We start from the raw sequence: 12,837 nt of genomic DNA, 5'->3' as shown, positions 1-12,837 counted from the left end.
CTTCATGAAGGGGAAATCATGCCTAACAAATTTATTACAATTCTTTGAGGAAGTAACAAGCAAGATAGATAAAGGGGAACGAGTAGCTATAAGATATTTGGATTTCCAAAAGGCGTTCGATAAGGTACCGCACACATAAGGCTACTTAATAAGATAACAGCCCATGGTGTTGGGGGTAGTATATTAGCATGGATAGAGGATTGGCTAATAGAAGACAGACATTTGGGATAAGGGGGGCATTTTCAGGATGGCAGCTTATAACTAGCGGAGTGCCACAGGGATCAGTGCTGGGACCACAATTATTTACAATATATATTAATGACTTAGATAAGGGAAGTGAATATACTATCACCAAGTTTGCAGATTACACAAAAATAGGTGGGAAGGCAAGTGTTGAGGATGACACAAGGTGTCCACAGAGGGATATAGACAGATTAAGTGAATGGGCAAAAACTTGGCAGATGGAATATAATGTGGGAAAATGTGAGGTTATGCATTTTGGCAGGAAGAATAGAGGTGCTGAATATTATTTAATGGAGAAACACTGCAGAAGGCTGCAGCATCGATGCATTTGGGAGTTCTTGCACATAAATCCCAAATAGCTAACAGGTAATAGGCAAGGCAAATGGAATGTTGGCCTTCATTTCAAAAGGAATGGAGTATAAAAATAGGGAAGTTTTGCTAAAACTATACAAGGCACTAATTAGACCACACCTACAACAATTTTGGTTCCATTAACTAAGGAAAGAAATACTGGCATTGGAGGCAGTCCAGAGAAGATTCACTAGATTGATCCCGGGTGTGGAGGGATTTTCTTATGAGGAGAGAGTGCATAGCTTGGGCCTGTACTCATTGGAGTTTAGAAGAATGAGAGGCGACCTTATTGAAACATATAAGATTCTTAGCGGTCTTGACAGGGTAGATGCTGAGAGGTTGTTTCCCCTTGTGGGAGAGTCTAGGACCAGAGGGCATAATCTCAGTGTAAGGGGGCGCCCATTTAAAACAGAGATGAGGAGGAATTTCTTCTTTCATGGGGTAGTCAATTTGTGGAATTCTTTGCCGCAGAGGGCTGTGGTGGCTGGGTTGTTAAGCATATTCAGGGCTGAAATAGATTTTTAATAAGTAAGGGAATCAAGGGTTATGGGGAAAAGGCAGGAAAGTCAAGTTGAGGATCACCAGATCAGCCATGATCTCATTGAATGGTGGAGAAGACTCAATTGGCTGAATAGCATACTTCTGATCCTACGTTTTATGGTCTTATGGTCTAAAAGAACAACTTGTAACTTTTTCAGTTTATAGTTTTTTTTTGTGTATAAATTTAGGTGGCTCAGTTGACCTGCAGAAGCACAGCTTGTAATTTACTGGAGATGTGCACAAGATAGCAAAAATCACTGGCAGCTCATATTATCTCAATTAATTCTGAGGACGAGCAGGAATGATCCAAAGTGAGATTTATGACATCAACTTCTTTTGCTGAGGAATCATAAGCGGTCATGTTCTTTCTTGTTACACTGCTGTTTTAGAGTCATCCTGGAGTCAGATGGGTCTATAAGTTCTTGCTGGGAATGCCCCATCGGTTAGATAAGATTTTTGAAAAGAGATCTCTGATGGAAACAGATAGTTTCCTGGATGGAGGGAGAAATGCTTTGCTTCTTGTTTCAGATATTCATTTTTTTTCCAGTAATGCTGTTGTTCCATTGTCTAAGAAGGGTAGCAGGGATAATCCAGGAAATTACAGGCTGGTGAACCTTATGTCAGTGGTAGGGAAATTATTGGAGAAGATTTCTCGTGACAGGATTTACTACCATTTGGAAGCAAATGGGCGTATTAATGAGAGGCAGCAGTGTTCTGTGAAGGGGAGGTCGTGTCTCACTAACTTGATTGAGTTTTTCGAGGAAGTGACAAAGATGATCGACGATGGAAGGGCAGTGGATGTTATCTACATGGATTTCAGTAAGGCCTTTGACAAGGTCCCTCATGGCAGACTGGTACAGAAGGTAAAGTCGCACGGGATCAGAGGTGAGCTGGCAAGATGGATACAGAATTGGCTTGGTCATAGAAGACAGAGGGTAGCAGTGGAAGAGTGCTTTTCTGAATGGAGAGCTGTGACTAGTGGAGTTCCGCAGGGATCAGTGCTGGGAACTTTGCTGTTTGTAGTATACATAAATGATTTGGAGGAAAATGTAACTGGGCTAATTAGTAAGTTTGCAGACGACACTAAGATTGGAGGAGTTGCAGATAGTGAAGAGGATTGTGAAAGGATACAACAGGATATAGATTGGTTGGAGACTTGGGCGGAGAAATGGCAGATGGCGTTTAATCCGGACAAATGTGAGGTAATGCATGTTGGAAGGTCTAATACAGGCAGGAATTATGCAGTAAATGGCAGAACCCTTAAGTGGATTGACGGGCAGAGGGATCTGGGTGTACCGGTCCACAGGTCACTAAAAGTGGCAACGCAGGTGGATAAGATAGTTAGGAAGGCTTGCCTTCATTGGCAGGGGTATTGAGTACAAAAGCTGGGAAGTCATGCTGCAGCTGTATAGAACCTTGGTTAGGCCACACTTAGAATATTGCATGCAATTCTGGTCGCCACATTACCAGAAGGATATGAAGGCGTTGGAGGGGGTGCAGAGGAGGTTTACCAGGATGCTGCCTGGTCTGGAGGTTATTAGCTATGAGGAGAGGTTGGAGAAACTCGGATTGTTCTCACTAGAGCGACGGAGATTGAGGGGTGACTTGATAGAAGTTTACAAAATTATGAGTGGCATGGACAGAGTAGATGGTCAGAAGCTTTTTCCCAGGATGGAAGAGTCAATTACTAGGGGACATAGATTTAAGGTGAGAGGAGAAAACTATAGAGGAGATGTGCGGGGCAAGTCTTTTACACAGAGGGTGGTGAGTGTCTGGAATTCGCTGTCAAAGGAGGTGGTGGAAGCAGGTACGATAGTGGTGTTTAAGAGGCAGCTTGACAAATACATGAATAGGATATGAATAGAGGGATACGGACCCCAGAAATGCAAAATGTTTTCGTTGACGGGCAATAAGATCGGCACAGGCTTGGAGGGCCGAAGGGCCTGTTCCTGTGCTGTACTTTTCTTTGTTCTTTGTTCTAATGTTGTGCCTCTTACTTGCTGTTAGACAGAACATCAGGTGGTGGAAGCTCAAAGATCTGCAAGTAAAAGAGGAATTCAGAGAGGAGATGGAGAGACAGATTTTTAAAAAGTATATTTATTCACAGAATGTGGGCGTTGCTGCCTAGGCCAGAATTTATTGTCCATCCCTAATTACCCTTGAGAAGGTGGTGGTGAACCACCTTCTTGAAACACTGTAGTCCATCTGATTCAGGTATACCTACAGTGCCGTTCGGAAGGGAGCTCCAGGATTTTGACCCAGTGACAGTGAAGGAACGGCAATAAATTTCCAAGTCAGGATAGTTTGTGGATTGGACTGGAACTTGCCGGTGGTGCTATTCCCATGCATCTGCAGTCCTTCTTCTTGTAGATGGTACACACTGCTACCACTGTGCATCAGTGGTGGAGGGAATTAAAATTTAAGGCAGTGGATGGGTGCACCAATCAAGTGGGCTGCTTTGTTCTGGATTGTGTCGAGCTTCTTGAGTGTTGCTGGAGCTGTACTCATCCAGGAAAGTGGAGAGTATTCCAACACACTCCTGACTTGTGCCTTGTAGATAGTGGACAGGCTTTGGGGAGTCAGGAGGTGAGTTACTCACTGCAGAATTCCCAGCCTCTGACCTGGTCTTGTAGCCACAGTGTTTATATGGCTGGTCCAGTTCAGTTTTTGGTTGATGGTAACACCCAGAATGCAGATAGTCAGGGATTCAGCAATGGTAATGCTATTGAATGTGAATAGGAGATGCTTAGATTCTCTCTTGTTGGAGATAGTCATTGTCTGGCACTTGTGTGGCATGAATGTTACTTGCTACCTATCAGCCCAAGTCTAAATGGTCCAGGTCTTGTTGCATATGAACATGGACTGCTTCAGTGTCTGAGGAATTGTGAATGGTGCTGAACAATGTGCAATCATCAGCGAACATCCCCACTTCTGACCTTCTAATGGAGGGAAGGCCATTGATGAAGCAGCTGAAGATGGTTGGGACTACCGTGCTATTCTGAGGAATGTCCTCAGGACAGCAATGTCCTAGGACTGAGATGATTGATCTCCAACAATCACAATCATCTTCATTTGTACTCTGCATGACTCCAGGAAGGAGAAGCTAAGAGAAGAAGATATGACAGACACTGTGGAGGACTGGTAGAACTTGGTGGCAGAATGGTTTAGGAAAACTGGTGAAGAAGTGTGATTGAGATCATCAAGGAGGGGAGAGGCTGGAAAAGAAACTTGCTGGTGGATGAAGAAAAGAAGGAACTGTTGAAGGTGTGCAAACAGTCAGGATTCAAAGAAGATAAAGAATAGTATAAAAGGGAAAAAAGAATGCAAAGAAAATGACTGCTTGGGAAAGATCCCGAGCTGTATGAAAGTCTTGACACCAAAGAGGGACAAAAATGGTACCTTCCGCATTGATAAAGATATATTCAGAAGCTGCTAAAGATGAATTAACAAAAGATGTGGGAACATACTGTCAAGGATGCAGCTGTACTAACTTAGTGAAAGAGGATGAAATCAAAGAGCAGCTGGGGCCAATACTTTCAACTGAATGAAGAAAATCCAAGAACAAAGACAGAAGAGGTAGCTGCAAATCAAGGAATAACAACTAGCAGCAATCTGGAAGAAATCAGAACAGCACTGACAGGAATGAAAAGCAGTAAGATTGGATGAGATATGTGTTTGCCTAGGTGAATATGGGGTCTAGGTCCGGTTATGATAGGATAGAAAATCTCATGGGCATGGAAGCAAAGCATTTTGGTACCAACATTCAAAGAAAAAGGATACATTCAAAATTGCAAATATTACAGAGGACTTAAAATCCTACCACATACCTTCAAGATATAGGATAGGGTCATAGACTAGATACCAAGAAAAACAGTGGAAATCCATGAAGGTCAGTTTGGATCCATGTCTGGAAGAAACATCACCAATGTTACTTCAGTGATTGTCCATCTAGTAAAGGAAGAAGCTGAAGCCAGTCTGTCTTCAAATAGGTTTATTCACAAAACTCACTATAACATAAGTGCTGACTACTACTTCTTCCTTCGACATAGTTCCCCACACAGGTAGAAGCCTGTTCTTATATATGTGCCCTAACCTTTCCTCAATTAGTATCTGCTGCTCTTAATCACAACTAGAGCATGCACTCAATTGTCACAGTAGTTGCGATATTAACAACCAATGCCATTTTTGTTTTAAGACAAGTGATGGAGAAATTTCGGGGAGGCCAATGTAACATGAAGATTGTATTGTAAGCTCTGAAGAAGTCATACGGACTCAAAACGTTAACTCTGTCTTTCTCTCCACAGATGCTGTCAGACTTGCTAAGTTTTTCCAACATTTTTTGTTTTTGTTTCAGATGTCCAGCCTCCGCAGTATTTTGTCTTTATGAAGATTGTATTCATTGATCTAGAGAAGACTTTATGACCAAGTATCTAAGGAGGAAGTCTGGGGATGTGCTAGAATTCAAGCAGTCACAGAGAAGTGTGCACGTCTATTACAATAAATGTTCAAGGAGTGCCAGACAAGTGTAAGAAGTAATGTGAGGGAGACTGAGAGTTTTGAAGCCAAAGTTAGATTGCACCACTGAACCCCTTTCTTATCCTGACCCATGGATATTCTAACTGAGGAAGTAAGAAAGTAAGTGTCATGGTCAATGTTTGCAGATGACATTGAGCTATGTGGTGGGGATGATGAGAATATGACTGAGTATCTGGAGGACTGGAGAAAAGCACGGGAAGACAGTGAATGAAGATCAGTCGACCAAAGACCAATATATGGGCAATCAGTTTGAGCCTGGGGAAATGGATCAGAGTGAAGAGGCAAAAATCTTGGATGAAAACTTGGAGAAAGTGAATAGTTTCAAGTACCTGGTGTCAGTGATGGCAGAGGATGAAAGTATGGAAATGGAAATTAAACAACATATTAGCTTTGGTTGGAGTAATTGGAAGAAATGCTGTGGAGTTTTATGTGATTGAAAACTATCGCTGAAACTGAAAGGAAAAATCTACAAGCCAGTTGTGAGGCCAACCTTGTTTTATTGTGAAGAAACTCGGGCAACATCAAGAAGAAAGGAGCAATGACTGGATACTAATGAGATGCAGATGCTGAGATGGATGTGTGGAGTGACGAAAAGGGACAATATCAGGAACCAATACATTAGGGGGTCAGTGAAGATTGTGGGAGCAATGAAGAAAGTAACCAAGAAGAGATTGAAATGGTATGGTCATCTGCTGCAGAGAGAGACAGAGAGAGGGGGGAAATGTGGTGAGGCAAATGATGGAGATAGGACTGCCAGGAATAAGAAGAGGAAGGTCTAAGACCAAATGGAAAGATACAGTGGCAAGAGATTAAATACAACAGGATTGGAAGAGGAATGGTTGACTGATAGGAGATGGAGAAGGGTGATCAGTCAGCATTGTTGCGACCTCAAGTCAAAAGAAAAAGTAGTTGTGCCTCCTACCCCGAATTGTTATCTGCATTCAATTTGAAATGTGATGCTAATAAAACAAAGCAGTATTCGTGTAATGGTCTCACCAAAACTTTAGTTAACCCTAGATAGTTCCCCTATCTTGACTACCATGAGACTAAACAAATTAACAGGTGGATTGGAGTAATGATGCTTGATCACTGAACTCTTCTCTTTCCATGCTACAATCAAAATAAATGGGCTGCAATTTGAATACTGCATAGAATGGTGTAGTGTAGGTTCAATGTCTGTTCCCCATGATGTATGGATACCAGTCAGTGGGAAGTCAGTCAGGTATGAGTCTCATTCCAGGACTTCAGCGTAACGATGTAGGTGATACTCCAGTGCAGTACTGGGGGAATGCTGCAGAGGTGTTGGCTTTTGGTTGAGGCATAAAGCCGAGCCCTTGTGTGGACATAAAAGATCCAATAGCAGTATTTCAACCTGACTTAGAATCCTGACCAATACTTATGCCTCAATCAGCTTTACAAAAACAGATTATCTGGTCATTATCACATTGCTGCTTGTGAGAGTTTGCTGTGTGCAAATTAGCTGCCACATTCTCTTTATTACAACAGTGACCACACTTCAAAGGTACTCCATTGGTTGTAAACGCTTTGAGATGTGTGGTGATCATGAAAGATGCCATACAAATGCATGTCTTTATTTCTTCCTTCTCTTCACAGTAGTGTTGTGAACACTATATTCTTGCACTATTATTGATTTGTCCTGGAGAAAACTATCCAGCTATAATTTGTGCATGGACTAGAAATTCTAAGAGATTTAGGTTTCGAGGTCTCCTTCCAATGTGCCTCTCCCCTGGGTCACTACATGCATTCAAGCTGTCTGCCATGCGTTCTCTCACCAACTTAGCCGTCAACAGTACCACAGCTTCACATGCCCATAGCAAAGAGTTACAGACCTTCAGTTGTCTCTTTGGACCTTCTTGCCTCTTGCAAGCTTTTCTCGCTTTAAATCAACAAGCACAGGCCCAGTTAACTTCATGAGCATCCATGCCCTGACCCTCACTTCCACCCCATATGTCAAGAATCAATTCTATGAGGCACTTGATGCTGCAATCAGCAGAATTCCCAGACCGAGGGACTGTACCTTCTAGAGGACTTCAACACAAGGATGAGTACCGACAACATAGGTTGGCCATTGCGCATTGGGCACCAGAGCATTGGCAAGTTAAACAAAAATGGACAGAGGTTGTGGAGCTATGCTGTTACCATGGATTCTGTGTGACAAACAGCTATTTCCAAACCCAGCCGTGCCACAAAGTGACCTGGAGACATCTGAGATCATGCCACTGGCATCAGCTAGATCTCATCATCACCAGACGTACCATCCTTAACAGTGTCCTCAACACTTGTAGCCATCACCGGGCTGACTGTGACACTGACCACTCCCTGGTGTGTAGCAAGTTCAGGCTTCAGCCAAGGGAGATATGCTGCACCAAGAAGAAAGTTCATCCTCAGATCAACACTTGCTGTACCACTGACCCAGAAAAGGCCCAGGCGTTTCTCAACAACTTTGATCAAGCTCATTCAGTCAACAATGCCCCAGACTAGAATACAGTGTCAAAGTGGGATCGCAACATCTATGACTCTGCACTCACTGCATATGGGAAAATCTATCAGAGAAATGCTGACTGGTATGAGGCTTATTGGACTGAAATGGAGCCAGTTACTGCAACCAAGAGGAGCCCTCATGAATTACAAGTAAGTCCCCAGCAAACAAAATCTAGATGCTCTCAAAGCTGCATTAATTGCCCACTTAAGGGCCTCAATTAGTGGTATGGCAGGAAGGCTGTCCACTGGCCCTCCCATGACAATTGGGGCAGAGGTGGGAAAGTGGTGTGGTCCTCATCCCCTTCGCCCCCCACCATAAAATTCACCACAGGGAAGATGCAAGATTCCACCCCTCAGTTTAAAGAAGTGATTTCAAGGAGGAAAATGAGTTAGAGAGGCAGAGCGGTGTAGGGAGGAAATTCCAGAGCTTCAGGCCTAAGCAAGTTGTCAAGAAAACAAGAAATTGTCATAATTTTCTTCTGTTAATAACCCTGTCATATTTCTTATGTACTGGAAGACAGGTTGTTGGGGTTTTGTAAATATGGTAATTGGTGTAAAAGCCAGAGTGACTGCAAGAGTCTAAAACCAATTGTAAGAAATGGTTTTGATACGTTAATGAACAAGGAGGAACTTCGATCAAGGTTTTACCTAAAACGATAACAGGAGTAATTTTGATTTGAATTCTTTTAGTTCAAAGGGTGTATGTAGGTTATAAAAATGTGTAAAGATGGGGTGTTTTTTAAAAGTCTAAGTGCTAGGATAAAGAAACAAGTCTAATCAATTCTGGGAAAAAAAGCATTTCTGAAGAGACTGGTTGGGACAATAAAGAGATCAAAAGGAAGGACTGCATTTAGGGAAATACTGAAGCCTAGGTGAGTAGCTGCTTAGATTTCCCAGAAGACAGCAGGATAGCAGGTCAGAACTCCCAGAAGATAGTGTGAACAAGGCCAGACTGGGAGAACTAAGTGCTGTCAGCCTCAGAGGACACCCCAAGGGAAAAGGCCATTGTATGGTAAAAATTACTGGAATTCTATAGATTTTGGAATCTATAAGGATAGTTGATGAACAGAAAAGGGGACGGTTAGCTCTGAGGGTAGTTAAATTTAAGATCTTGTAGAACTGTTTTAAAGTAATATTTAGTGTGTGAAGCCATTCTTTAAGTGTAGTTGCATTTTTCCACTATTTTCTTTTAATAAATGTTTACTCTGCTATAAAATAAGAAGAGTCTGGTGAAGAGTCATACGGACTCGAGACGTTAACTGTATTCCTCTCCGCAGATGTTGTCAGACCTGCTGAGTTTTTCCAGATATTTTTGTTTTTGTTTCGGATTTCCGGCATCTGCAGTTTTTTGCTTTTAACAGATATTTGGAGCTGGGACCAAAGATAATGACTTCATATTTAAATTGTTTTATTTCACAGCAGGGTAAAATTATTGAATGATCAGTTAATACTTAATTAGAGAAAATTTCTGCTCATCCAGTAGTGGATATTGGATGAGCAGTATGATAACGCTCATTCCTGTTGATCTACATTGGCTTGCAATCCCCCAAAGCCCTCAATTTAAAATTCTCATCCTCATGTTTAAAAATTTCATTGTATTGCCCCTCCTTATCTCTGTAGCCTTCTCCAACACTAGAACTACCAACCTCACAGAATCTTCATTCCACTTCTCAATGGCTTTGCATCACCAGAGATGGCTGTGCCTTTACTGTTCATTTTTCTGATTACACATATTGTGACATACCTTTAGATGTGTTTGTCCATGAAGTAAGCGGGAGTAGGCAGATTGCAGGACCTCATGGGACTACTCCTGGGCCTCACCAAGGTGGCCATCAACAGGTCTAGGCTGCGAGCAGTTGAGGAACTTGTTCAGCCTAACTGCCTGCTGCTCTTCTGTAGCCATGTCCGCACCTTGGGTGTCCCTGGAGAGGGAACACGCGGTACACTCCGGGCCTTCTGACACCGTTGGAGCCTGTAGTGCATTATCACCCCTGAGAATATCACTCTAATCTGATTAGTTAAGTTTTCTTTAAAGGTTTTAGTTTTTTGTTCCATTTTTTCAGTAGCACCTCTTTCAGAAGTGACACTTAGCTCCTTTTGGCAATTGTCTAGTTGGATCAAGAGTTATACATGTGGGTTGTTGCTGCTTTTGAAATTCAAATAAAGGTTACTAAGAACTATTATCTTCTGTCAACTCACCCCGCAAGTTAATTTTAGTCATCGGTAGGATTGTGTGAAGAGAAGAGTTCTATCTAATACAGACTGATGATTGAAAGTATTACTCCGTACTTCTCAAATATCCACGTGATCACCCGAGGCAAGGAGTCTCCAATAAATTGAGTTTGTTCAATCTAAGATCAATAACTAGAAACTTCTATTAAAATTATCGATTTTGATTTGATAATGACGCTTCGCTATCGTGCCTAAAATTGCAGAAACTTCCAGTGGACACGTATACTAAGCTAAATGGGAAAGCATAATTTAAGAAAAAAAGCTGACCATAAAATATTACAGGACGAAGGTGCAATTTTAAATGGCATCCTTTTTAACGATCAACTCTTTTAGTGTAAATCATCAGGGAGCATTGAAGCTACCCAAACTGACCACTTGCCCTCAAATCCCATCTCACAGAGAGCGGGCCGGAATGCCCGCGCATGCGCACCCGTTCCGGAGCCCAGACGGTCACATGACAGCGGTGTTTGTGTTTTTTTCCCTCCCCTCCTCCTCCCGTCAGAAGATGGCGGCGGTGCCGGAGAGCGGAGATAACAGGGAGAGTCAGGGACGGGGTTCTGAGCGCGGTGTCCACCAGGCAGAAACGCTGGGCTTTTACGAAGCAAAAGAAGATCCCAGCAAATACGCAGGGCAAAAACGGAATCTGTCAGGTGAGTGGAGCCCAGCTTTTTCCCCCGGTGGAATGGTCCTGGGTAGCGTCTTGTTGGTGCGGGTTGTTCGGAATCACGGGCCTTGTGTCAGTGGAAGCGCTGCGAGCAGCTAGGAGAAGGGACGGGATGGAGCGGATCGCGCAAACCAGAGAGTGTTCCAGGTATTCTTTGCCCCTGGCATGGTTTCGCTCCCGGGTCCGACGAAAGCCGTTGGCATTTGCAGCGCCGGTGTTTGCATTCGAGCTCGGTCCGTGCGCTGATCACCCAGGCGACTCGAGCCGGCCGCCCAGTGACAGCTGTCAGCGTCTGCCTCGGCTTGGGGGAGGAGGCTTCCTCTTTGTTCTGTCAGCAGTGGCACTCACTGGCTACACAGTCTGATTCCAGGCAGACTGACAGCCGCGTGTTCCCTGTTTGGGGCCCACCTGTTGCTCCACTCAGTTCGATAGAGGGAGAATTGTTTGTGTTCCGATGACAGTGTTGCAGGCTTACCCAGCAAATATTCCACCACCTTCCGTCCTCAGCACAATTCTTTTTTTGTTTAAAGTTATTAATCAGAAATACACGGAGTGTTTATTTCTGCTTGGGACCTACGTATGTAGTAATGTCCCACTCTGACGCATTAGATATATTCTTGGTTTTACGAAGTCTCTAATGAGCTACAGTTGTACTATCCATCTTCATGGGAACCACAAAAACTGATTATATCCTTTTACTTCTGTAAACAAAAACAAAGTTAGCCCTGGGGAAAAAGCCATTTGCAAAATGCAAATAAGTATTTAAATGTTTTGTACAAAGATCTTGATCATACTGTTAATACTTGTGAAACATTTGAGGTCTTTTCTGTTTTTATTCACTGGCATATTATTTTATGTATTGTTCATAATTGGTAGATAACTCCTGGCACTTAGTTGGACTTTACAAAGAAGTTAGTTTCTTAATTTCTGGACGTGGTTACCTAAATTACCACATACGCTGAATTTACAGTCAATCAGCAAAATATCGGAACCTATTTGTCTCCAGATAATCACATAAGCTGCCCCCACTTCACTAAATTGGCCATAAAGTATCCAACTACTTATATACTATCAAACCGGCACTTGGGTCAAGCAGCACCTGTGGAGTGAGAACAGTTAATGTTAATGCTAACTGTTTCTCACTCCACAGATGCTGCAAGATCCACACAGCATTTTAGACCATAAGACATAGGAACAGAAATTAGGCCAATGGGCCCATCGAGTCTGCTCCGTCATTCACTCATGGCTGATAAGTTTCTCAACCCCATTCTCCCACCTTCTCCCTGTAACCTTTGATCCCCTTACCAATCAAGAACCTATCTATCTCGGTTTTAAATACACTCAATGACCTGGTCTCCACAGCCCTCTGTGACAATGAATTCTATAGATTCACCACTCTCTGGCTAAAGAAGTTTCTCCTCATCTCTGTTCTAAAAGGTCTTCCCTTTACTCTGAGGCTGTGCCCTTGGGTCCTAGTCTTTCCTACTGATGGAAACATCTTCCCCACGTCCACTCTATCCAGGCCTGTATTCTGTAAGTTTCAATCAGATCCCCCCCTCATCCTTCTAAACTCCATCAAGTATAGACCCAGAGTCCTCAAACGTTCCTCATATCTTAAGCCTTTAATTCCTGGGATCATTCTCATGAACCTCCTCTGGATCCTCTCCAGGGCCAGCACATCCTTCCTGAGATACGGGGCCCAAAATTGCTCACAATAGTCTAAATGTGGTCTGACCAGAGCCTTATAAAGCCTCAGCAGCACATCCCTG

General features: G+C 43.0%; 1 protein-coding gene and 1 long non-coding RNA gene across 3 annotated transcripts in view; one reads left to right on the top strand and one right to left on the bottom strand.

Moving 5' to 3' along the window:
- Positions 1-3,083: 3,083 nt before the first annotated feature.
- Positions 3,084-10,858, bottom strand: LOC121280809. The gene is made up of 3 exons (XR_005943718.1): positions 10,372-10,858; positions 4,962-5,041; positions 3,084-3,172 (listed from the first exon to the last, which is right to left on the bottom strand). It is a non-coding gene; the product is annotated as an uncharacterized LOC121280809 (long non-coding RNA).
- A 17-nt stretch (positions 10,859-10,875) lies between these two features.
- tapt1b (transmembrane anterior posterior transformation 1b) overlaps positions 10,876-12,837 on the top strand; it is a 143,453-nt gene continuing 141,491 nt past the window's right edge. The window contains exon 1 of one of the 2 annotated variants that reach the window (XM_041192247.1): positions 10,876-11,054. In XM_041192247.1, the coding sequence (XP_041048181.1) occupies positions 10,910-11,054 (145 nt within the window). In that variant the 5' untranslated portion in view covers positions 10,876-10,909. The remainder of the gene's footprint in view (positions 11,055-12,837) is intronic. The other variant, XM_041192334.1, reaches the window with a different exon arrangement.

This window comes from Carcharodon carcharias, chromosome 1 (genome assembly GCF_017639515.1).
Source record: "Carcharodon carcharias isolate sCarCar2 chromosome 1, sCarCar2.pri, whole genome shotgun sequence".
NCBI classification, from domain to species: Eukaryota; Metazoa; Chordata; class Chondrichthyes; order Lamniformes; family Lamnidae; genus Carcharodon; species Carcharodon carcharias.
The sequence above is the reverse complement of the archived record's forward strand: the minus strand, read 5'-3'. Positions and strand labels throughout refer to the sequence as shown.